The sequence below is a fragment of the Hipposideros armiger genome, unplaced genomic scaffold (assembly GCF_001890085.2).
Source record: "Hipposideros armiger isolate ML-2016 unplaced genomic scaffold, ASM189008v1 scaffold_8, whole genome shotgun sequence".
NCBI lineage: Eukaryota > Metazoa > Chordata > Mammalia > Chiroptera > Hipposideridae > Hipposideros > Hipposideros armiger.
In genome coordinates this window covers 7,951,452-7,979,208 of record NW_017731358.1, presented here as the reverse complement: position 1 = coordinate 7,979,208, position 27,757 = coordinate 7,951,452, and the positions used below count along the sequence as shown (strand labels likewise).

At 32.6% G+C, this 27,757-nt stretch overlaps 1 protein-coding gene across 1 annotated transcript in view; it reads left to right on the top strand.

The window, feature by feature from the left end:
* The window catches only part of STXBP5L (syntaxin binding protein 5L), a 241,372-nt gene that overhangs the window by 57,323 nt on the left and 156,292 nt on the right, over window positions 1-27,757 (top strand). Inside the window, exons 6-7 of the mRNA XM_019650992.1 lie at window positions 10,091-10,225; window positions 17,136-17,199. Of these exons, the coding sequence (XP_019506537.1) occupies window positions 10,091-10,225; window positions 17,136-17,199 (199 nt within the window). The remainder of the gene's footprint in view (window positions 1-10,090; window positions 10,226-17,135; window positions 17,200-27,757) is intronic.

The window sequence follows — 27,757 nt, the reverse complement described above, 5'->3', positions numbered from 1 at the left end:
TCCCACTTTATTCCTTTATTCTTCTTTTTCACAATTAATTTAGCTATTCTAGTTTCTTTGCCTTCTCATGTAAATTTTTGAATAAGCTTGTCCACAAAAGATATTTACAAAAATATCTTTCCAGAGTTTTATATAAGTGTGAATTGATGTTTTTGCTATGTTGAGTATTAAGATCCATGAACACAATGTGTCTGTTTAGTTAGATATTTTATTTCTTTCATCTGAGTTTTGTAGTTTTTAGCATATAAGTTCTATAAATGCTTTTTATATTTATATCTCAGTATGTCATATTCTGAGTGATTGTAAATGGTTGCATTTTAAATTTCAGCTTCCATGTGTTCATTACTAATATATAGAAATACAATTGAATTTTGTGTGTTTATCTTATATTATGAAACATTGTCTTATATGATGAAACATCACTTACCTAGTTCTAAGAATTCTTTGTAGATTCCTATGGATTTTCTATGCAGACCACCATGCTACAATATTTGCAAATAGGGAAGATAGATAGTTTGTTTGTTTGTTCTTCCTTTCTGATCTACATACCTTCATTTTTCCTTTTCTTGCTTTTTTTGTTCTGGTTAGAACTTCCAATACTGTGTTCAGGAAGAATGATGAGTGCAGACATTTTACCGTGTTCTTGATCTTAGGTGGAATGCAATCAGTTCTTTCACCATTAAATGTAATGTTAGTTGTAGGTTTTTTGTAGCCACTCTTTATAAAGTTGAAAAAATACTCTCTAATACTATTTTTTGCTAGCTTTTATCATGAGTGTTAAATTTTGTCAAATACTATATCTGTATCAATTGATATGATCATGTTACTTTTCTTTTTTAACTTGTTAATATGGTGAATTACATTGACTGATTTTTGAGTATTGAGATAGCCTTGTATTTGTGGAATAAGTCCCAGTTGATGTTTTTATGCATTGCTCAATTCAATTTGCTAAACTTTTGTTAAGGACTTTTACATCTATATTCATGAGGATTACTGGTGCGTGGTCCCCCCCCCGCCTTTATTGAGTTATAATAAACAAATTAAAATGTATGTATTTATTTTACACAATTTGTTTTTATTTATTTTACTGTCTTTATCTGATTTTGCTCTCAAGTAATCCTATCTTCATGGAATGAATTAGGAAGTTTCCCTCCTGTATTTTCTGGAAGAGTGTTAGAATTGTTGATGCTTCTCTGAATTTTTGATAGAATTCTTATTGAAAGCATTTGGGCCTGAAGATTTATTCCTTTTCTGAAAATTTAAAAATTATTAATTAAATTTTCTTAATAGTTATGGACTATTCAATCTATTTCAGAGTTGGGGAATTGTGCTAATTCAGACTTTTTAAGGAATTGGTCTATTTTATTTGTCAGATATACTTGTGTAGAGTTGATATTATCATATTCAAGCTTGTATGATCTATAGTGATATTCCTTGTTTTATTCCTACTATTTGTAAATTATCTTTTTTGTCTGTCTTGCTGGAGAGGTTTTAATTTTATTGAACTTTTCAGGGAACCTGCTTTTTGTTTCATTGATTATCTCCATTGCTTTTCTGTTTTCAATTTCATTGAATTCTGTTCTTTATTATTTCTTTTTGTCTGCTTGGTTTGGGTTTATTTTGCTGTTATTTTTCTAGGTTCTTCACGTGGGAGATTAGTTGCTGATTTAAAACTTTTTTTTAACTGTTATTTTTATTTTTTTAATTAAAGTTTATTGGGGTGACAATGGTTAGTAAAGTTACATAGGTTTCAAGTGTATAATTCTGTAATACATCATCTATATATCTCATTGTGTGTTCACCACCCAGATTCAGTTCTCTTTCCATCACCATATATTTGACCCCGTTTACCCTCATCTACCAATTACCCTCCCTCTTTACCCTCTGGTAACCACTACATTATTGCCTGTGTTTATGAGTTTTTGTTTCTTTATTTGTTTTGATCCTTTGTTGCTTTCAGTTTTATATCCCACATATGAGTGAAATCATATGGTTCTTGACTTTTTCTGTCTGACTTACTTTGCTTAGCATGATAATCCATCCATGTTGTCACAAATGACACTATTTCGTCTTTTCTTATTCCACAATAGCATTCCATTGTGTATATATACCACATCTTTTTAATGAAACTTTTCGTATTTTCTAATGTATTTAGTGGCTTGAATTTTCTCTTGGCGTTGGTTTAGCTGTATTTCACAAATTTTGATTTATATTTACAGTGTCATTCAGTTCAGTATATTTTTTGAATTCCCTTGTGATGACTTCTTAGACCTATTAGTTCCAAGTATTTGGAGATTTTTTCCTGTTACGTTTCTTTTATTGATCTTTAGTTTGATTCCATTGTGTTTAGAGAACATGTTCTATATAACTTGAATTATTTTAAATGTGGTGAGGTTTGTTATTTTAGCTCAGGATGTGGTCTACGTATATGTTTTGTAGATGCTAGAAAAGAATGCCTGTTTTGTTTTTGTTTGCCAGATTATTCTATAAATGTTGATTAGTTTCTGTTGGTTAACGGTTGTGTTGGGTCCTTCTGTGTCCTTACTGATCTTCTAGATACAGGTGATTTCAACATGGATTTTCTTTTTCTTCTTTTAGTTCTATTAGTTTTTGCTTCACATATTTGCAACCTGTTGTTTGGTGCATGCACATTTAGAATTGCTGTCTCTTTGGTGGGTTGACCTTTTTATCTTTACATAATGTCTTTCTCTGTCTCTGGTCATTTTCTTTGAAGTTTTAAAATTTTTTATTAAATTTATTGGGGTGACATTGGTTAATAAAATTGTTTAGGTATCAAGGTACATTTTTATAATACATCATCTATATATTGTGTTGTGTGTTCAACACCCAAAGTCAGTTCCCTTCCATCGTCATGTATTCGACCCCTTTTTCCTCTACTATCACTCCCCTCCCCCTTAATGAAGTTTTTAAAATCTGATATTAGTATAGCCACTCCTTTCATTTCATTATTATTTGTATGATATATCTTTGTTTTTCATGTTACTTTCAGCTACCATGTCACTATATTCAAAAGGAGTTTCTTGTAGACAGTGCATAGTTGGGTAATGTTTTTTAATTCACTCTCCCAATCTGTGTATTTTGTTTACATTTTATGTACTTATTCATATGTTAGGGCTTAAGTTCTCATTTTATTATTTGTTGTCTGTTTGTTCTATTTTTCATTTGTTTTTTTTTCCTGTGGTTTGAACATTTTTATTAGAATTTTATTTTGATTTATGTATAGTTTATCTTTCAGTGTATCTCTTTGTATTACTCCACTTCTTTAGTGGTTGCTGTAGACATTTCATTATATATAAACAATGTATTGCAATCTACTGATGTTGCATTTTCCCAGTTTGAATGAAATATGGAGAACTTTCCTTTCTTTACTTCCCTTATTTATAATATTATTTTCCTCTCTGTATATTTAGAACACATCAGACTGTGTTAAAATTTTTGCTTCAGCTATCAAACATAATTTAGAAAACTTAAGGGGAAGGAAAATATATTCTATTTACTCACATTTTTGCTTTCTCTGTTGTTTTTTCTTCATACTTGTTACTCAAAAATTTCTTCTTTGTTTAATGAACTCCCTTCCACCTGTCTATTCAAGTTGGTCTTTCAGTGACAAATTTTTAGTATTCCTTCACCTAATAATGTCATGATTTTTCCTTTATTCCTGAAGGATATTGTCAGTGGATATAGAATTTTGGGTTGAGAGTTCTTTTTTTTTAAGCATTTGAATAGTGTTCTACTTCTTTCTGGCCTCCTGTTTTCTGATGAAAAATCTGATATCTTTGAATTTTTTTCTCCCTCTAGTAAAGGTATTGTTTCTCTCTTGTTGCTTTCAAGATGTTTCCTTTTGTTTTTTAGTTTTCAGACATTTGGCTATGCTCCATGTTGTTTTTAGTTCTTTGGGTTTATCCTGTTTGGTTTTTCTCAGCATCTCGAATATTTTTGTTTGTCTTTTGCCAAATCTGGAAAGTTTTTAGACATTATTTCTTTGACTACTTTTTCAGTCCCATCCTGATTATTTTTTTCTTTTTCCCTTCTGGGACCCTGATAAAATGACTGTTAGATCTGTTAGATTTGTTTTTGTCCCACAGGTTTATGAGTCTCTGGCATTTTTTTTTTACATTGATTTTCATTTGTTTTTCAGATTGGATAATTTATATTGTTTCATCTTTAAGTTCACTGACTCTTCTGTCCCCTTCATTCTGCTATTGAGAATATACCTATGTATAACATAGGTTTTAAATTTTCTGTATTGTATTTTTCAGTAGTAAAATTTGCATTTGGCTCTTTTTTTATCTCCTGTTTCTTTGCTGTGACTTTCTATTTTTATTTCATTTTATTCATAATTGCTTGTTGTATTTTGATGATAGCTTCTTTTAAATATGTATCAGTAAATTATAATACCTGTATTATATTGGTGATGGTATCTATTGTCTTTCTAAATTCAAATCACGATTTTCCTATTTCTTGGTATGCTGAGTTATTTTTTAAATTAAAACTGGACATTTGGGGTATTCTGTAATGACACCCTAGGTCCAATTTAAGCCTTCTGTTTTTGTTGGGTTGTATTTACATTGCCCTGGCAAGGGAAAGATAGATGTCATCTTGTTACTAACAAGTCGGAGTAGAAGTTCAGTTTCCCTAGTTTTTTCTAACACCTGGGATAGGTAGAGGCACTTGGTTACTGCTGGGTAGGGTGGGATTATGGTTCCCATTATAATTCAATTTTTATCACCCTGAGGAGACCAGTGCCTCATTTCTGCCTTCCACATGGCCTCCATTAACTCAGTTCTCTCATTCAGAAATTAAAATATTCTATGAATTTAAGTGAAGGTAGAAAATGTTATTTATTTTGCTGTAGGAGAATAAGAATAAGCTTCTCAGAGTTGCATTTGTTAGAAATTACAATGTTATTATGGAACTGCAGAGCTTAGACTTATTTTTAAAATTTGACTTATGTTTGATAGTTTTCCAACTAATTATACACAACAAAATCAAGTGAGTATTTTTACTGTCTGGTTAGTTGATTTATAGCCCATTAAGACTGTGAATGAAATTCATCTAAATGTTCGCTTATCTGTTTAATTTTGCCTCTTGTATTTTAGTTCTAGCTAGGTACAGGTTGTCCAAAATTATTACATTCTTTTCTTAAAGAAATTTTAATTCTTTATCTTTTCTATGATTTGTGATTTTCCACTAAAATTCCAAAATATCAGCCTTTGACTTAAGATGTTGAGGGAATCTTAGAGTAGCTATCTGTCCCTTTCTCTGGCTGTTGTGGTCCTTGTTATCATTATTGTAATTATCATTAGCTGTTTTTGAGGGACTACATAGTTGTAAGGCTTTATCCCTACTACTAAGTAATTTAGGTTCTTATCCTGAATCTTGAGAGTAAGTAAAGTAAGCAGCAGTCATTCAACCATAGAACAGTGTTTCTTAAAATATAGTTCATAGATTATCTGTATCAGAAACAGATATAGATCAGAAACTAGAGAACTGCTTCCTAAAGTTTAATGCATATCTGACTCACCTGGGGGTTTTTCATAAAATGCAGTTTCTGATTCTGGGGTGGGGCCTGAGATTCTGAATTTCTGCTAAGCTCTCAGGTGATGTCCATGCTATTGGTCTATGGACTTCATTTTGAATACCAAGAATTGAGGATTTTTGTTAAAATAGCAATCATAAGTCCCATCCCAGATCCATGGTATCACAATGTGTAGCTGGAATCTGATTATATGTATTTTAATGAGATATTTATTTGTACCAAAGATTAAGAATTGTTGCTGTAATTTAATGGTTCTTTTTTTCTTCTTTTTTTAAAAAAATATTTTTCAATTACATTTGACATGTGATATTATATTAGTTTCAGGTGTACAACATAATAATTAGGCATTTATATACCTTATGAAGTGATCACCCTGATAAGTCTAGTACCCATCTGACACCATGCATAGTTATTACAATATTATTTACTATATTTCTTATGCTATGCTTTATATCCCTGTGACTGTTTTTACAACTGGTAATTTGTACCTCTTAATTCTTTTCTCCCATCCCTCCAACCCCCACTCCCCACCCCAAACCTGGCAACCACCAATCTTTTCTCTGTATCTATGAGTTTATTTCTGTTTTGTTTATTTTGTTTGTATGATTCCACATACAAGTGAAATCATATGGTATTTGTCTTTCTCTGTCTGACTTACTTCACTTAGCATAATACCCTCAAGGTTCATTCATGTTGTCGCAAATGATAAGGTGTCAATTTTTTTATGCCTGAGTAATATTCCATTGTATTTATGTACTATATCTTTTTTATCAATTTGTCTATCAGTGAACACTTAGGTTGCTTCCATATCTTGGTTATTGTAAATAACACTGCAGTGAACATAGGGGTACATATATCTTTTTGAATTAATGTTTTGAATTTCTTGATATTGCTATCATTTAATGGTTCTCAACTGTGGTTGTGCATCAAAACCACCCAGAAGGAATTATAAAACAGTGTTGTTAGAAATTACCTCAGAACTACTGAATTGTCATTTCTGGCATGTGTATTTTTAATATCTAGAATCATTATCCACTTGATTTTTAGTGTTACCAGGTTATAAAGCATAATTATAAGTATTATAGAAGGGACTGGAGCCGGAGTCATCATGCCTAGTACTAGAGATTTCCCCTAGAATCCAGACAAAAAATAGGACTGAAATTAAACTATGGTAGAACTTAGGGGGAAAAGTTTCAAAGTTGAAATATCCCACTACATTTTATACAGCATAACTTATGTAATTTTAAACCATTTACTTTTTAAAATATATTTTTGGCTCATTTATTGACAGTGTTTCTTAAAGTAGAGTCAGTGAGCATAGTCTTGGGGTTATGAGTTTTCCACAGTAATTTGATTGTAATATTTTTATTTTTATGAGACTAATGGAAACATTCTGAGTGATTTAAATAAATCATATAAAATATACTGTCACACAGGTCCAATATGTGAATTTAAATTTGCATTTATAATTGTGTTGGCATCAAGTAGTATTATTTTAGTCATTACCGATTAGTGAAATAACAGAACTGGACTATGCACATGTATTATGTATGTATTCATGCTGAAGGACTGTAAAATTATGTGATGATATATTTTGGAACAGAATTTGAGCTGTTCATGTAGAGGCAAGTGGTGAAACAGAAGCCAAAGTACAGACACACCAAATTCAAAAGAACCTGTGCAGCCCGGGCCATATCCATATTGTGAGATTATTGTATTTCTGAAAATAATTCATCTGTCATATAAATTAATGTCATTAATTTGAATTCTAGTTGCAGCTTTATTTGTCTTTAATTTGTATTCTTTTATGTGCATATAAGAGCCATAAGTATGAGGAATGTATATGTTATTTTATTTTTATACATAAGCTAAGAATTTATAAAAGTAAGACAAAAGTGAGAATCACTAAAAATATTTTAAAGATCTGTATATTATTTAAGCTTGAGACACGTTTGTTTTATTTCATATGGCTATGTATAATAACATATATCTAATTACAGAATTATTTGATCTCTAATGGCGAAATTTAAATACAGTTTTCCACATTAGCTTTTCTTGATTTCTATTACTGGAATTAATTCCTCTCTTCTTTGAACTCTTTATAGCAATGAACAATTTTACTTTTATTTTTCTTACTTGTCTATTTGTTTCCTCTCCTATTAGATGGTATGTTTTTTGAGGGAAAAAGAATAGGTATGCTATATAATAAAGGACAGTGATTTTTATAAAGACATTCAGTGAAGGTTGAATACATGAATAAATGGATGAAAAACTATGAATGTCTTAGATGATTTGCTATAGAAGAATAATATTGAATATGGATGTATGAACAAGATTATTTTTCCAAGACTTACATATAACTGAAAATTCTTCATCTTGCAGGAGGTGTTGGTAGAAATACATTACAAATGAAAGTGTAACTATTATGTACAATAAATTAAGTTCTGTTAAGGTATCAATTTAATCATCATTAGGGTCATCAAATATGCAGCACAAGTGTAATCATGCCCTCTCCCTCATCTGTGTCAATAATCTTAAGTATTTTACATTACCCTTTTTTATTGGATTCAGATAAAGTCTGGGAATCTTTCTTCTTCTTATTATTATTTTTTAGCTGAGCCATCCTGCTACCTGTTGGCAGCTCAGCGGCTGCTCAGCTCAGGCTGGACTCAAACCGCTGTTGCTCAGAGCTCAAACTCTTGAGCGAGCTCTTAACCAACTGAGCCACTCGGCCGGCCCTTGGGAATCTTTCTTAATTAGTTGTTTAACCACTACCCATCAACTGGACATTGAACACAGATAAAACCCTTTTGTCATCAAGGGTCTAGATACTTGTCAGTAAGAATGAGGAAAAAAATGATATTGGTTAAAAGAGAAGTTCTAACCCTGTTTGGATCTTCTTCATGTATTCCATTATTGTTATTATACTGTAATGTCTGTGATATTGGAATTCTGCCTCTTGCTTCAGGTCTCATTACTAAAATCAGGCAGTTGTTAGTCTTTTTTTTTTCACCTTGGAAATGACTACATAATATTGATGTTCTATTTTCTATGTTCTGCGCTTCTATCTTTGTATCTACTTTTATGGGATAAGAAGTTTTTCTACTCTCCCTATGATTCTGAAAGGATGATCTTAAATCCTTTTAAAATGAGTTTCTTCTTTCTACTTAGATTGAATAAAAAATTGGTCCTTCATTGCCTAGAAACATGACCATCAAGTTATTTCCTGTGGGACACTATTAAATATTTCTTGGCAACAGAAATTCTAGACTTTAGGTTTTAATCAGAATTGTCCAATATCATGTAGCTTAATTATACTTCAATTAAATTTTCAATTAACTCTGTAAGTGCATATGTAATACCATGGTTTCTATTTTCTTAGATATAGTGTGGATTTTAGCAGAATACTTTTGAATAGATTAAGTTTGATTTAGAGAGGTAGGTTGTTAAATAATAACTCAGTAAACCAGACTAATATAAGTTTGATGGACCGAGTGTTCACTGTTATATAATGGAATCTTGTTGAGAATTTACTATTCACATTTCATTTTCTTTTTTTATATTGGTCTGTTTCTCTGGCGTCAGAATTCTGTCCAGCTCTTCTAACAATTTACTAGCTCCTTTTCTGAGTAAGCTCTAGGAAATATTGTGGTTCAACAACAAATTCCTGCAAGAGATAACTGTGAACTTATCTCCATTTTTCTTCTTAAGAATGATTAAAGAGTATGAGTAGGGCAAACTAGAAAGAGTGATGATGCCGGGAAGAGAAGATTCTCATAAATTCCCAGATTTCATATATAGGAGTCATGGTTGCTCTGGCTATGGAACAGGTTCCCAGAGTTGGTCAGAAAGCCCATTGTGAAGAAGGAGGCAGAACAAAAAAAAAAAAAATGAGGGAATAGTGCAGTGGATCTATGACCTTATAAGTTTTCTTTATACTACTTAGATGCCAAGCATCTGAATAAAAAGTAGATAAATAATTTATCATCTGTGTAGACATAGCTACAATCTCTCTGAGAACTTGGAAATTTATGTTTCAAATGTACCTAATTTCTATTTGAACTGAATAAAACAGGCAAACTGTGTAGCTTGGAGAAAGATGATAATTTTGCAAACAAAGAAGAATGGATTTTAAACTCAGTTTTGCCACTTACTAGCTTTCAATCCTAGGCAAGTAAAAAGAAAAATTCTTGACCTCATTTTCCTCTTGTAATATATATATTGTCATTAATTTATATATATAAAGCATGTGCACATACATGTATATAATCTGTCTTGTACTGTTTTCAGAATTAGATTAGTATATATTAATGCCTACATTAGATACTCATTTAATAATGGTTATTATCATTATTGTTTTAATGACATGTTGTTATTTATCCCATACCCTCACTAATAACTAAATGCTACTTAAGTATATTGTAAATTTTATTGTTTATATAGATATCACTACATAATAAGTGTAAGAAAAATAAAATGCTGACCAGACATAAAAATTAGATACTTTAATTGTAATTTTCTTTCTTTCAGAATTACTTACTGTCATCTACCTTTCCAGAGTAAATGGCTCTATGTTGGAACAGAAAGAGGAAATACACATATTGTAAATATTGAATCTTTCATTCTTTCTGGATATGTTATCATGTGGAACAAGGCAATTGAACTGTAAGTTTGAACTTGAATATCACATTATTTGACTTCAGTATTTAATATAGTTATGTAACATGTCTATCAAGTTGCAGAGCTATTTGAAACATAGTTTGTTTATGATTAATATGAGTGAAAAATTCAGCCAAAATAATTTGAAACTATAAAGGCTTTTACAAATAGATATTGTAGTATTAACATATGCTAAATTTAGACTTTCCAAATACTGTAAATAGTTAAGGGTTATGTATGCAAAATTTGATGATAAAATAGTAAGGCTCATTCTAAAAGTTATACGTGGAAATCATCTTATTTCTTTTTAGTCAACATTCGAATAATCACTTTCAGTGAGAATGGCAAGTGAATTATGACCACATTTAGTTTTATGTAAAAATAATCATGATCAGTTCACATATTTATTAATGTTGGTAGCTTATTCTTCACTTGCCTTGTTAACATATTGTTCTGGGTTCAAAGGAGAATCAATTTATTAATATTTTTTATGTTGTGATGTATACAGCTATTTGGCTATGTGGTTGATGGCAATTACCACTTTGACATTCACATTGATATTTATATTTAAGCACATGGAAAATGTGAAGTCCCCCAAGTGTGAAATTTCGTGGAATTCCAAGCCATCTATTTGTAGTATATACACAAATAATTCTCCTCATTAATCTGAAAAATAATTTTTCTTATTAAATGTTTATCCTCTATACATATTAGGTCCTTAATAAGATACATTTGACTTAAAGCTGGCCCATTCTCATATATATAATCTATATTATATATAGATGACATATATAGATAGATTATATGTATTATATATAATATATATTCATATATAATATATTCATTCATATTATATATATAATTATGTAACTAAGTTACATAATTATTCTTCCCCCAAACTCTGATTAAAACAGCCTATTTTCATGAAGCTTGACTCTGTTCTTTATCATAAATCTACAATTCCATATTCCCAATGTTTCAATGTGCTTATATATTACTTAATAGGGTAGGTTGTTACTAGTTATATTCTTGTTATAATATTCCATTTGTATTATGTCCTAATGGGTATTTTATTAATGATAATCCTTCCCCCTCATTAGATTAAGAACTGCTCCAGGGCAGAATCTTTGTTCATTGCTCTTTTCTTTTTCTTCATACTTGGCTTATTTTGGTGCATTCCACAGAGTGACTACTAAATGACCAATGACATTGAAAATTGGTATTATAGTTACACACTACTTGATTTACAGCTTTCATTTACAATTATAGTTATAATTGGTATGAACTATTTTGAGCATATATATTTTAGCATTTTGTATGTGTATTTTTAAAAACATTCATCCTATAGACAATTATGTGTCTCCCAAAAAGTTATTTGCTTTTTTTTTAGCTATTTGAGAAAGGCTTTTCTCTCTGTAATCTTAGTCCTATAAAAACATTAAATAGGCTGAACTTAATGCTTGTTTTTATAATATTGTTTTAGGATATTGATTAAAACACAAATAAACTTGAGAGATCAATTATAGAGCTTTTATACAAATTAAGATTAGTATAAGTCATAATAGATGTATCATTTGTGTTCAGCTGAATGCTAACATACTTAAGGAGAGTTTATTATCTAAACAGATAAAATGTTTTGCTACATTTGAAATGTTTCCATATTCATTTACTTAACAAGTCCTTTTCACATTTCAAATTAATACTACCTGAAATAGTGACTTATACTTCATATATATATATATATATATATATGAAGAATATATATGGTCTCTATACTTTATGATTTCAGGACTAATGAAGTGTTTAAAATGTATATTATAAAGGATGGTAAACAGGAGAAATTAAAGAGTAAAATAAGGCAGTTTTATTTTTCATAGTATGATCTTGCACATGTAATTTGGCATCAGGATAGTATCTACCATTCATGTAAACCCAGTGTTTTATAGAGTTGTACATGCCTCTGAATATGTCCTTTAAATATTCTCAAGATATTGTTAGTCGACAACAGCATCTCTTGACTGTTTTTTTGGTTTATTTAGACCAGGTTTCCAAAACTGTATTCCATAGAATTATAGCTCCATTATGATAGATATATTTTTATTTTTATTTATTTATTTATTTTTATTATTAGTTTCAGGTGTACAAAAAACAATGCAATAGTTATGCTGTTCACCCCTCACAAAGTGACAACACCCCTTTCCCAATCCACTGCCCCCCCACTCCCCATATTGTACATATGATAGATATATTTTTAAATGCCAACTTCCAAACTCTCAGAGTCTTTTAATTGCTTCTCTACCTCTTGAGATAAATAAGAAAATGCGTGCTAGTTCCTGTTGATGTGTCAAGTATATGGGACAATGATAAAATACGTATTTAATTAAAAAGAGTAATTTCACAAATAGAATTTTAGACACAAATTTTAACAGTACATTTTCAAAGTATGATAAATGCAAAATTTTCTTGAAGAGATAGATTATTTTTAAGTCCTTACTTGAAATACTTTTCATTTAATGTTTTGTATTTTTCAGCTTGTTTCTATTTTTAGGAAGTGTCCTAATTGCATTTATATGGGATTTCCTAAATTATAAATAATCTGTTTTCCCAAAGTATATATATATTGATTATTTGGAAACTAGAACACATTTTCCATATAAACAGTGATATTTGTAGAACACTTCATAAAATAGTGGTATAGAACTAAACTGACAGAAAATATTTCTATGGGAAAAATATTCCAGGTTATATCACAGAAATAGCTGTTTCTTTAGGGTATCTGTAGCATTTTAGAAAAATGTAACCTATTTTTTCTACATATGATTAAAATTTGAGCCTGAAATCTATAATTAAATAATATGTGTATCTTTGTTTGTCTTGTTCCTTTGTTGCTTTCAGTTTTATATCCCACATATGAGTGAAGTCATATGGTTCTCGACTTTTTCTGTCTGACTTATTTTGCTTAGCATAATAATCTCAAGATTCATCCATGTTGTTGGAAATGGCAGTATTTCATCTTTTCTTATGGCAGAATAGTATTACATTGTGTATATATACCACATCTTCTTTATTTAATCATCTATCGAAGGACACTTTGGTTGTTTCCATGTCTTGGCCACTGTCACCCCAATAAACTTTAATTTAAAAAGTTTTTTAAAAAGAGTATTAAAAATATGTGTAAGACTTGTATAACACTTATTTAAATTATTTATTGAACACTATGATATGGTAAATAGTAGAAACAGCTATGAACTAGGAAGTCATAGGTTCTGTCCTCTTGGGGGCTTCCACTCTAATAAAGTTGAGATTAAGTAAAAGCTCAGTTGCAATGTATTGGAAATATAATGTGGCAATTCCATAAGAAGAATACCTAATGTAGACATGGGGTCTCAGAGAAGTATCTTTGAAGTAAGTTCCATCTATGCTGAGATCTGAACGATGAGTTTCAGTTAGATTAGTCAAGAGTTGAGAGAGAAGGGTGAGGGTGTTCCAGGAAGAGGAGACAGAAGGTTTAAAGGATGAACATTTGGGAGAATTTTTGTTCTATGCCCAGGAATTTTAAGTAGGTTAGTTGGTTGGAATGGCTGGAGGAGACAATGGCAAAAGATAAAGCTGAAGAGGTAATCAGGGTATATAATATGAAAGGCCTTATTAGATGGTTTGAGAAGTTTGGACTTTAAGGCCAGGAGATAGATTTGAAGGGCTTTAAGCTGAGAATTGACTAGATCAAATTTACATTTAGGAAGACGATGTTGAATGCAGATATGGAGAAATGATTGAAGCAAGAAAAGACTGTATTCTTGATAAAAATTATGGTGGTGAATTTAGGAGTGAGATAAGCTGACATATTAAAGGAATAGTTAGAAGATAGAAGAGGCAAGACTTAGGTATTGTGAGAAGATGTGAGAATAATAGAGAAGAATTAAGAGTTCCTTCAGGTGTTTGGTGTGAGCTACTGTATAGATAAGGGTGCCAATTAGTGAAAGAATGCAAGAGATTGAATAGGTTGGGAATAAAATAATTGAGTTCAATTTTAGGTAGGTTGAGTTGTGTTTACAAGACATTCAGCTGAAATTGGTATGGAAGAATGGTAGGAAGTGGGATATATGGATCTGAAGGTAATGAGACCAGAATTTACATTGTCATTGAAACCATGAGACTAGATGAAATGTGCATGAAGAATATATAGAAAAGAGGTAGCAAGGTAATAGAGAGTCAGCCAATTCTGACTCACAGATATGTTTTGTTTGGCCATCAGAATACTTAAATATGTTCTGAATTATTAGCTTCCTAATATTTAAAAATTGGTAAAGTACAAATAAAAATTTGGATTTCCATCTTTTCATGAAAAAAATTTCATGATGAGATGATCCTAGTTCAGTATTCTTTCATGGCAGTCAGTTATTAACTGTAACATTCCTTTTGTAGGTGGGTAATGTGCTATCCATTTTGGCCTTATTCAGCCTATTTAGCTTATTGGGTTGTCAGAAAAGTCATCACACATTTTTGCAACGAAAAACATAGAAAAATGCATTATGACTTTTCCGACAACCCAATATTTGCAATACTTGTCTGGGTCCTGATGACTGTTGAATTCATGACCACATCTAATATGGGAATAGATGGCAGTCTAGGAAAGAATACAAAAGAATACCAATATTTAAGATATAGAAATAGAAAGAATGTCTACAAAGGACAATATCAAGAAGCCATTGTGGTAAATGGGAGGAAGAGAAATAAATAGGTATACTTAGAAAATGGGTATTATTTAGATGGGTATTACATGAATTTAAGTTCATTGATAATTCCATCTAAAGTACATTTTGTGGGAATTACAGAATCCAAAGTATACAGATGCTTTTTTATTTTTAAGTCAATTTAATGGCCATAAGTTTTGTCAGGAACACTTGGTGGTTTTTGGAAGTTTAATGTTAGGGAAATGTCAGAAAAAAACCACATCAAAATGTCAGTCATTATGTTGAGGCAGTGAAATAATATGAGAGATTTTCCACTTAACTTTTGGTATTTTCTAAATTTTCTTTTTTTACAATAAGTAAAATTTCTTCTATAGTCTGAAAAAGTCACTAGAAATGAGTGAAGTTTAATGCTAGATTATTTTCTCATCTTGAGTGTTTTTGTAGTCTGAGAATCTAAAGTGAAGAGTCTTGCATATGGTCTAACTAGTGTTTCTCAAAGTATATTTCAGTGATTCCCTTAATAAGGTCAATGAAAAAGGATTCTGTGGGCCAATAATTTTGGAAAAGATTGAAGATTTGCAATGCTTATTTGCATATTATAGCCCTAAAAAGTTCTATAGAAGAAAAAATATTTAACTTTATTTAATTCAGGGTTTCCCACACTTTTTTTGATATGGAACACTATGTGAAATGCCTTATAGATTCACTAGTTCCTCATGGAGTACGCTTTGGTATTTGTTGTTACAGTCAAACCCAAGAGACAGATAGGGGTTTGTGATTTGTTGGATATTTTTAGTTCCCAAAGGATAATTAAAGGACATTGTTCCTTAGCAGAGGCATTTATATTGTAATAAAACACTGCATTTATGTGTAAATGATATAATTGCAAAAAGTTCTGTACACTTTTTATTTAGCCTTGTTTAGTTTCTTTTTTCCTGCATATATTCTAGAATGTAAATAGTAACTCTGATTTCCAATTATCCCGATGATTTCAACAATCATAATACGTACTATTTATTAAATAGTTACTATGTTTTTGCATTATATTTGGTGCTATATGTATATTCTAATCCTCACAATTGTTCAGTAGGGTCAGTACTACTATCTCCATTTTAGATGAGAAAATTTAGGTTAAAACCACTAACAATATCTAGTAAATCTGTATTTATTGGGTTGTCGGAAAAGTCATGACATATTTTTTCAATGTTTTTCGTTGCAAAAATGAGTCATGACTTTCCCGACAACCCCATATTTTCCTTCCTCTGGAGAGTCAGGAACTTGGAGTTACTTAATTTGCCACTTTTCTCTGATTCTGAAAAGTTTTTAAAATTTAAATCTTTATTGTTTTGTGCAGAATCTTTGATGATTTTCATATGTACTTAAGAAATTATAACTATTTCAGTATAATCATAATAGAATTAACCTGGCCCAATTAAGTCACTGAAGAAAGGATGTGGAAAATAGAGCAATAATAAACTATGGTTTATCAGGTCATATCGTATTTAACCATGACATAATCACATTCAACAATGATGTAAGTTAAAGTAGGAAATACAAAAGAAACATACCAAATACCAGAGTAGAATGAATTTAAAGTTAGATTAACAGAGCACAGGTCCCTTTAAAAATATGCTCTTAGACTCATAATGATCTGTTATTGATTAACCTGGATAACCAGATAAATGAGACATAACCAGTGAACTAGGTTTCCCAAGTTTGTCAGTTTTCTGTATGCTGGCTATCACTAGAGAAAGCTTTCTTTTAAAATAAAGGAACTTGTGTACTAGTCTGTAGGAGCAAAATCTGAGATTTCATGTCAAAAGGAAATTTTAAATCAGGTATATACTTTGGTTGAGACAGGTTTATAGCATCAGCCTTGGGGCTGTATAAGTTTTCCTTTGTCTGTATAAGTAGAAGTTCAATTTCAAATTTTCAGAGGCCCAGATCTGTCAACAAACATATGTGATAATAAAGAATCTCATTGTTTTGTGGATCTATGTTCTTAAACCTGATATTTAAAAAAATCACACCTACTTTAATGGAGTTAGTAGGAGAGAGAAAAGTAGTCTTAAAAGAAAAACAACTAAACTCAAATGAATGTAAGCTAAACTCCAGAGTATTTGGAGTTTATTCCAATATAATCTTAATTTCTTTGTCTAATTTGTAATGGTAAGGTGTTTTAATGTTTATTTTTTAATTACTGTTTTGAATTGATTTAACAGATCCACAAAGACTCATCCAGGTCCAGTTGTACATTTAAGTGATAGCCCAAGAGATGAAGGGAAAGTGAGTATTACAATACCATTATTCTTGCATTTATTTTCCTCATTCTTGAATAAAAGTATTTCTTACTGTTATTTGTTACATAACATCTATAGCACAGTTCATAGCATTTAATGTAATTTAAAATTAAAATACGTTGAATGAATGAATGAGCAAATAAATGAATGAATGACTTATTCACACTAATAATGGTCCCAAATTAAATCTTTAGTTTTACCTAGAACTAAAGTTGATATTTAATTCTAAAATTTCGAGTAAAACATGTAACATGTGGAACAATTTTAATTTTCAAATATTCTGTGCTTGAACTTAATATGATTATCAATATCATTAACCATTGGCCTCTGATATTCAGTTTTGGTAATGACAAATAACAATATTAAATAATCATAAATTAGCCAATCTTGATTTTATAAGTAGGTAATAATATAGAAAATGTTCTCAGATTACAGAAATAATCCTATTTATATTGACTATTCATAATTTTCCTTTGATGATGAGAATACAAAGTTGGTAACATGAAAAGATCTAAAGTGTCACTTTCACTTAAATATTGTCACTTCAAATATATCATTTTTGCTAAGGACTATAGAAAACACTTCTATAAATTATTTAGTATAGGTTTAGTTCTTTGTTTATTTTTAAATGATAGAAACTGAATTTTCCTAATAAATAAAGAACTCAAAAAGCAAGTCCTGGCAATAGGAAGAACATTAGATTTCTTCAAATTGATCCACAAATACAGCATAATTCCAGTCAGGTATCATCAGAATTTATTTTTAAAAACCACAAGCTGATTCTAAAATTTATAAGAAAAAGAAAATGTTTGAGAATAGCAAAAACATTTTTGAAAAAGAAATATGTTGTGATATTGGTACAGCAGTATATAAAAAGACCAATAGATCTAAATAGATGTTTCAGAAAAGGTTTAGGCATTTGGGCAAATTTTGTACATTTTAGAGATGTTTTAGAACATGATAAGCTATTGAATAGATGGTGTTGGACAATTGGCTATTCATTTTGAATAAAATAGTAAGACCTCATACCATTCACTCGAATAAATTTCAGATGGAGAAAACATATAACTGTCAGAATGTCAAAAATAACAACTCAGGAAGTTTTACAAGAAACCATAGAAATAGGTTGTTACTGTGGAATAGGGACATCCTTAGGCAAGACATAACACCTGAAAGCTTTAAAGAATATACCATAACAAGACAATTATAAAAGGCAGGCAACAAAGTGGTACATATTACAGCAGGCAAATAACCAACATGCAAAATATGTAAAGAACTTGTACTAAATTCTTATATTTCATACTAGGAAATCAATAATTAATGTCTTATTAATAAATCAAGAAGTGGCAATATAAATATATTTAGAAATATGGAAAGTAAGTGTACTAGAAAAGACGACTATAAGAGTTGAAGGTGTGGTTGTTTGGCTTTTACCTCTAGAGAGCAGGATTTGGCAATGAGGAGGAAACAGCCTCACTAGTAATCACTAGGGAAATGCAATATACTATTTTTCCTCATCAGCTTGGCAAAAAGTTAAAATTTAAAAATATTAATAATATCAAATAATGGAAAAGGCATTGAAAAATGGCCACCTAGATACAGTAATAGTAGGTACATATACCAGTATGGGCAATTTGGTGTTGTCAACATTTCAAACATGTATTTGTTATGACCTAGAAAATCCATTTAAGATACCTATCCTATTTATATGACCAAAGGGTAAAATACTGAAAACAGCCTAAAGATCTATTAATAGAAAATGGAATAAATGAATGCTGACATATCCATACTGTGGAACACTGTGCTGATATGGAAAGTTCTTTAAGCCATGTTTTTAAAAGACAAGTTGCAGAACAATAAGTGTAGTATAAAACCACTTGAATAATGCATTCATATATTTATTTACTTATATATTCAAATACCCAAGGAAAAAATTCTGAAAGGATATGTACAGACCTGGGGAGGATACTGGAGATTGGAAGTGGGGAAATGGTCAAAGGTATTCTTATTTTACTTACATTGTTCAAGTTTTTATGAAGGAATAGAATGTGTGATAATTGTGTAATTAAAATGGGAGAAGAATGCAAAATAAATTAGTATTAGAGTCAGAAGACCATGTGTTTAAATATGGCTCTACTACTTATTAACATATATTCTAAAATAAATCACTTGACTTCTTGTAGATTAGTTTTTCCATTGGTAGCCTTTTGTCATAAAGAAGTTTTTTATTTTAATGTATTCATTTTTATCAGTATTTTAATTTGATACTTGCTTTTTGTTTGTTATGCAGTAAATCTTTCCCTTTCTGAGGGAAGCTATAATCCCGTGTCTTTCTATCAGTTTTAAGGCTTTCCATTTTACAATTAGATTTTAATATCTGTGTATGTAATTTATTTTATATTTATTTAAGATAAGGGTATACTTTTATATTTACATACAACTAATTTCTTTATCCAATAGTCAATTCAGTTTCCACTGATGTATGAGGACAGCTCACTCATGTATATTTTTCGATATAGTTCCCATATTTGGATGGATCTTTTTCTGGGATTTTTACACTGTTGTAATAAATATTATTGTAATAATATATTTATTATTTTACTAACAGCACACATTAATAACTATAAAATATCCTATTACCTAGTAGGCCCTCCTTTTTCTCCCTCCCCTATCTTGGCTTTTTCTGACCATTTATTCTATATGAATTTTAAGATCAATTCAGCAAGCTCTGTGTAAATCCTTGCTGGAATTTTGTTTAAAACTTGGATATGCTGATTAATTTAGAGAAAGTTTACATCATTAAGATATGAGTGTTCCATCTATAAAGATGATATATTTATTTTGACTTTCTTTTATATCTTTATATGTACCTTTATAACTTTTTTCACAAAAGTCTTACATATCTTTTAACTTAATTCTAAAGACCTCATAGATCTTATTGCTCCTGTGTATTTTTTAAATCAATTTCATAATTGATTTTTAGTGTATAATATCTTACTGATTTTTGTTATTTTGTATTTGGAATGTTTTCTTTTTAACAGCTGTCCTTAAATTATCTGGAATGTTTTCTATATAAAAGCATAGCAAATATAGACAAATTTTGTTTCTTCCTTTCCAATATTTATAGTTTTTTATGTATGTATTTGTTTTGTTGCATAAGGACTCAGTGCAATGTTGAATATAAATGGTATTAATGGGAACTTAATTTTTTTTCCAACCACAAAGGAAATGCCTCCAAGATTTCAACATTAAGTAAGGTGTTTGCTTCTGGCCTTTGGTTGATTGCTTTTATGAAGTTAAAAAGTTTCCACCTATTTCCAATATTCTAAGTTTTAAATTATGAATGGTACTGCATGCTATTCCATATGTATCAAGATGTGTTTTGTGCCCGTCTCAGCCTACTGGTAGAGATGCAATGAGTTAGAAATACCTGGGGGCAATCATCTGGGTGCAAGGTGAGCTCCCATAGAAATTTCACCTTTTGAAGCCAATGTTGTGGCTGGACTGGCCCTTGTGGGTATTTTTATGATTGCAAGATGCACCTTGGCTACATCAGGGAACTTTTTTTTTTTTTTTAAAGAGTTTATTGGGGAATTGGGGAAGGAGAACAGACAAGTTGCTGTTGTTTTGTTCTTCAGTCTAGTTGTGGAGGACGTTGCTTCACTGGCCCATGTTGGTATTATCATTGCGCTCTTCCCAGGTGAGGCAGATCAGTCACCGGCCTCTGGATGGTCACTCACGGCGGCTCTTGGCAGCTCACACCAGCTGCCAGCCACTCACTCTGGCTGCCAGCCACTCACGGTAGCTTATGGCAGCCCACTGCAGCAGGGGCTGCAGTCTATGCTGTCGCCGGCAACTCATGGCAGCTCAGCTCCAGGTCGAGCTGTTATTCACCATCTTAGCTGTAGAGGGCAGTGTCACTGGCCCCATGTGGGATCTAAACCGGGGCCCTGCTGCTCAGAGCTGGTGTCCCAAGCCAGCTCTTAACCAACGCGCCACTCGGCCGGCCCTCAGGGAACTTTTAAAAACACGTTTTTAAATTCACAGGTCCTGGAGGGTACAGGGTATGCCTGGGGCCATACAGTGAGGTCATGGGTAGAGAGAGAACAGGCATGTGGGCCTGGGGTTCTGCTTTTCTTGGGTTGAGGGCGGAGTGCCTGGGGTTAGCAGGTTTACTCTTTTTTTATTATTAGTTTCAGGTGTACAAAACAATTTAATTGTTAGACATTTACAACCCTCACAAGGTGATAGCCCCCCTCCTCCAATCTACTACCCCTCGTTTGTATCTGTTACAATTCCATTGACTCTATTCCCTATGCTGTACTCCACATCCTGCGACTATATATATATTAAATTATAGTTGACATAAATTAAATTATAGTTGCTATGAAGTGCAGGTTTACTCTTTATTGGTGAATTTAAAACATAAGAGCAGTAATTAAAGTGCAGAAAGGGGAAAGCAAGCCATCAGTCAAATGGTCAGTTATCTAAATCAATCAGGGCTTTCTGAAAACAAGGGAATTTCACGGGTGGGGCAGCCTGGCTCTTTATTTAGTCCTGTAGCTGTCAAGGTGTTTATTTGAGATGGATATCTTCAAAGTGGTTGCCTCAGCAATTAAAAGTTTACCAGGCACTTACATTACAATAAAAAAAGCTGTCAGGCACTAATATTACAAGATAATTATTCCTTAATTTTTTATTTTGTTGAAGTATGTTAACAAATGTTCTAATTTTAAACATTTTTGCATTTCTGGGATAATTCAACTGGGAAGGAGAAAACTTCCATTGAGGCTTGTTGGTGAAGTGAAAGAAGGGACAAATTACTGATGTTAAGGTTCCTACTGAAACAAGATTGCATTATAGAATCAGGAAATAGACCACCCTCTCCCTAAGATAACATTTGCTAAATAAACTGCATGTTAGTTTATCAAATGGAAGAAGGTGCTCTTGAATTGAGCAATGTTTGTATTGGATATAGTACCGTGTATGTCTCCCCAGATTCTCTCAGTATTGCTTGTCGCCTGAATTCTTGGCTGTTTGCTTCACCTGTTTTGGCAGGGATAATCAACTTCCAGCAGTACTGCTTCCGAAGTTGACTGGCTATGGCCAGTCTCTGTCCCCTCCCTTTAACTCTGGATTCAGATAATGTGCCATACTATAAGGCATGAGATCTTGCTTCCCTAACAGCTGCCAAAGGGGTCAAATTACACAACTCTGAAGTGAAAGGGAGTTTAACTTCTCATGGAGAAAACCTGGACTCATATTAGATAAGACACATGAAATAATTTCTCCCTCCCTCCCTCCTTATGGTTGGGCTATTCTGAATCGTGGTTTTTCCACATAAACTGTTAGACACCCTGCAATGCCAAGCAGATACACCTGCTAAGTAATTGGCTGTGTTTCTTCTTCTTTTCTCCATGAAATAGTGGCTAGTGTGATAATGAATCACCTTATTTTTACTTATTTACTTTACTTCACTTTTCCTTATTCTTGCAGCCCTGAGATTGCAGTTCTCAGTGAAACATTAGCATTTATATTAGCCTTGCCTCAGGGGGTTTTCTATAGAACCTTGGTTAAGACAATAGTTGTCAGAATTGTTCTAGATCAAAAATTGGAAAGTACAGCCCATGGGACAAATCTGGCATGCTGCCTGTTTTTGTAAAATGTTTTATTGGAACACAGCCAAGTTTATCCATTAGCATATTGTCTGTGGCTGCTTTCTTACTACAGCAGCAAGGCTGAGCAGTAGTGATGGAGCTATATGGTCTGCAAAGCCTAAAATATTTACTATCTACCCTTTATATTAAAAGTTTGCGTACATGTGTTCTAGATTGTAGACCCTCAGGATGGGATTTTGGAGTTGGATTGTCTCCTATCTAAAATCAAAGAACCCATTGAAGGTGCCAAGTCAAGTGGTATTAAACCCTATCATGCAGTAACATCACAATTACTTGAACATTCTCTTATAATTAATTAGGATGAAGGGCTGATGGAAAGGTAAGACAATGGGAAATCATGTACTTGTGCTTAATTGATAAAAGGCAGTGATAATTATAACATGATGGAATAAAATAGCTTTCTCTGATGCCATTATATTATTTTCTATCCCAACATAAGTTATCAAAAATGTAGTAGTTTGAAACATTATAAATGTATTATCTTACAGTTCTGTAGGCCATAGTCCAACATAGATCTCACTGGGCTAAAATCAAGATATCAGCAAGGTTGCATTCCTTTCTAGTAGCTCTAGAGGAAAATCTGTTTTATGGTCTTTTTCAGCTTTTATAGGTTATACACATATTCCTACGCTTGTAGCTTCCATCTTCAAAGACAACAATATATAATCTCTTTGATCTTCTTCAGTCATATCTCTTTCTAACCACTGCTGGGAAAGGTTCTTCACTCTTAAGGACTCATGTGATTAGATTGGGCCCACCATGATAATCCAGGATACTCTCCACATCTCAACAGAGCTTACACATCTGAATAGTCTTTTATTGTCATGTAAGGTAACATATTTATATTAATAGGTTCTGAGAATTAGGGCGTTAGACATCTTTGAGAGGCTATAATTTTGCCTACCAAAGCACTAGAGACTGAAAATAAAATGTTCAACTCAGAACAGTTAATTACTACAACTCTATGAAAGACTGTGGTAAAAATAGGCCCAGGGTATGTTTATAAGGAGAGTAAATGCATAATTTGATAGGTCTTGTTTGTTAAAGACAAAGCGCTAATGAGGAGAGAGTGTGACCCTGACATCTGGTATATTAGCTTCCTAGGGCTGCCATAACAAAATTTTATAAACTGGGTGATTAAAGCAACAGAAATTTATTATTTCATAGTTTGGAGGCCAGAAGACCTCAATCAAGGTCTTAGTCAGGTTATGCTTCCTCTAAAGGACCTAGGAGAGAATCCTACTTTGTCTCTTCCACCTTCTGGTGGCTCCTGATAATTTTATTTGTTGCAGCATAACTCCAGTTTCTTCCTCTGTGTTCACATAGCCTTCTTCTCTGTGTCTCTGTGTCTTCTTCTTTTATAAGGACACATAATTGAATTTAGTGCCCACTCTAAATCAAAGGCAATTTCATCTCAAAATTCTCAACTAATTACATCTATAACGACCTCATTTCCAAATAAGGACACATTCTGAAGTTCTAGGTAGACATGAATTTGGGGGACATTATTCAAACACTACATACCTGAGAATATTATAAACTCAACCTCCTCCAATTTCTTCAAACCCTCCTGACCAGCAGAAGTACCTCTTTCACTGTTTCCAGAAAATAGTTTCCTTTTTCTAAGAGACTGTGTAATGACCTCACCTGAGGTAGTTTTCCTCCCTGAGGATGTTTAGTCTCACAACACTAACCTCCAGTCTCATTACCTTTAGGCCAATAGTCAGAATCAGGTATTGGATATCACCACAGCCTAACATAGCAGAAACTTCCTCCAGGAAGAAAAGGACTACCTATGAAAGAAAGACAACACCTCTCAGTTTGTAGGTGTGATTTTGTTTTTAAGGGTTTGAACTTGGGAGCTACATTTTATTTGCATGGGGTCACTCAACCATGATTTGAGATTTACTGCTTCAAGGAAGACACTGGAACCTGGTTCTAAACATTTGCTGGGGTGACTCCTTGAAGACTGGATTCAACAGAGGCATATAGCAAATAGAGATGCCAGAGTCTGCTGGTATGGTATTAAAGAATGGGTCAGAAGACCAGGAAATGGGAATGTTAAAATCGGTATATTATCTTTGTCCTGGAAACTTAACTCCTAGCTATTCCCTAGGAGGCTCCCAAGGACACTGTCTTCGCTTAACCTGATAAAGAATGCTCTGGAAAAAAAAAAAAAGAATACTCTGGAAAGATGAGTATCAGCATATTTGAGAACTTTGGTAATGGTTGTCCCTTTTTGGCTTTCACTAACAGTAGGAGATGATGGCAGACAACCAGGCTCCATAATCTCTATAAGGGTTAACTCTCATGGATTGCTAGAGGTCAGATGGCAATACTAAACCACCTGGCAATATTAACAATTACCATAACAAGCAGCAAGACTGAGGTGGTAATGCAGGAATCTGTGGTAGTAGCTAATATCAGGTGCAAAATTATGTGGGCAGCTGACTGGATGTTGTTTGCTTTTCATAATCAGAAAAAAAAATCAAGAACAGTTTAGCTCTTGGCATTGGCCGCCAAAATGAAAAATCACAATACTTCAACAAGCTTCCAGATATAAATCAGCTCACAAGTCTAGAGGTTATTGGTTGAAAAGGAGAGGCCAGTATCTTGAAGAAGGACCCTGAAATACCCCCCATAAGTACATATAGTAATTGTGAAAGCATAAATGGTCATTTGCAGGAGTAACTGTTTACTTTCTCAGTAGTGTTAGCTATTGGTTCAGAGCTGACATTGATACCAAAAGATCCAAAAACCAATTGTGATCCTCTAGTTTGGTGTATGGTACTAGGTAGCTAGGTGATAAATGGAGTTTGGGCCCAAATGTATCTCGTAGTATGTTCAATATGTAGACACACCAGAAATTTCACACTCCAATTGTATAATTTGTACAGATCTGCTTAAAAGCTGACTTAATCCTCATATTGGTTTCCTGACATTGGAATAAGAATGATTACAGTTGGAAGGGACAAATGGAAACTCCTGAGACTCTCTCCCTGCCAAGATTGTAAACAAAAGCCAGGCTATACCTCTGGAGGAGTTGCAGAGATTAGCACAGTTACAATTATTGGGTTGTTGGAAAAGTCATGATGCATTTTTGCAACAGAAAACATAGAAAAAATACGTCATGACTTTTCTGACAACCCAATAAATGATGCAATGGTGGTGGGCCCTGATACATCTTTGTTGAATTTCATTATCTGGGTTCTGCAAAAAAACAATATGGACTGAGCTTGTTAGTAAACCCCTATAAAATTAAACAACTGACAGCCCCAATTACAGATGCCTTGCTGTTGATACTTTTACAGGTGCAGACCAACATAGCCCATGTCACTTGATAAACAATTATTGATTTAGCGAACTCAATATCCATCAGCAGAATGGATCAAAAGCAGCTTGCTTTTATAGAAAGGGAAAGCAGTATGACTTCACAATGTTTTCCTAAGATGATGTTATTTTTCCTTCTCTCTGTCATAATAGAGTCCTTAGGAACCTTGATTGTCTTGACAGGATATCCTTTAGAAAAGATACTATATGTTCACTTTCTTTACTATATGGTACTAATTAGATATGGTGAGCAAAGTGGCAAGTACCTATATAGCTCATAAGACTCGTGTCAGAGGGTGGGAAGAAAATCCTACAGAGATCTAGGACCTTGCCCCATATGTGATATATGTTTTGAGGGTCTGATGGTCTGGGGTGTGCAAGGGCATCTCCTATAAGGTAAAGCATAAGCTTTTGTTCTCCTTACTAAGAAAGTGTCATATTATTTGTTGGGCCTTTTGGATTTGAATAGTAGTATATAATGCCCTTGAAATTACTGTTCCAAATCATTAGTTTAGGTTATCCAAAAGTCTGACAGTTTTTAATGGGGCTTAGAGAACAAAAGAGCCCTTCAAGCTGCATTGCAAGGTACTTTACCACTTGGCATCTATAATCTAGTAGATCTGATGGAGCTTAATGTATCTGGTAGATAAGAATGCTCTATTGGAAAGCCCATTAAGAGAGCCATAACACTACTGTTCATTTTTACAGCAGCTGCTAGCATGCTTATGGGCCCTTGTAGAGACTGAACACCTAACCATGGGATACCAAATAAATATGTAACCTGAGCTGTCCAGAATGAGTTAGATGTTATATTCTTTGAGTCGTATGATTGAGTGAGGGAAGTGAAAATCCATTTTACAATGGAAGTGGTATATTCAGGAAGTCAGCCTTGAGCTGTGCAAAAGGCATAACTAAATTAGATAAATGAGGATCACAGAATTTAATCTGTTGCAACAATGGCTTCTTTCCAACCCACATATGAAGGTAGGACAATTAAGTTTGCGAACTCATCCTAGAAAAAGTGCTACATACGTCATTGCTGAATATCACTATGGTCATCTTTGAAGTACTCCCCTTGGGAAGCTATGCACTGACGCCAGCACCTAGTCCACCCTTCAAAGCAATTTTGGAACTCTTTTTCTGGAGTGGCCCTCAGAGCTGTCATCGTATTACCATTGATGTCCTGAATGTCAGCAAAATGTCTTCCTTTTAATATTTCCTTTATCTTCAGGTAAAGAAAGAAGTCATTGGGGTCCAGATCAGGTGAGTAGGGAGGGTGTTCCAATACAATTATTTGTTTACTGGCTGAAACTCCCTCACTGACAGTGCCACGTGAGCTGATACATTGTCATGATACAAGAGCCATGAATTGTTGGCGAAAAGTTCAGATCGTCTAATGTTTTCACGCAGCCTTTTCAGCACTTCCAAATAGTAAACTTGGTAACTGTTTGTCCAGTTGGTACAAATTCATAATGAATAATCCCTCTGATACCAAAAAAGGTTAGCAACATCGTTTTGACTCTTGATTTGGACTGA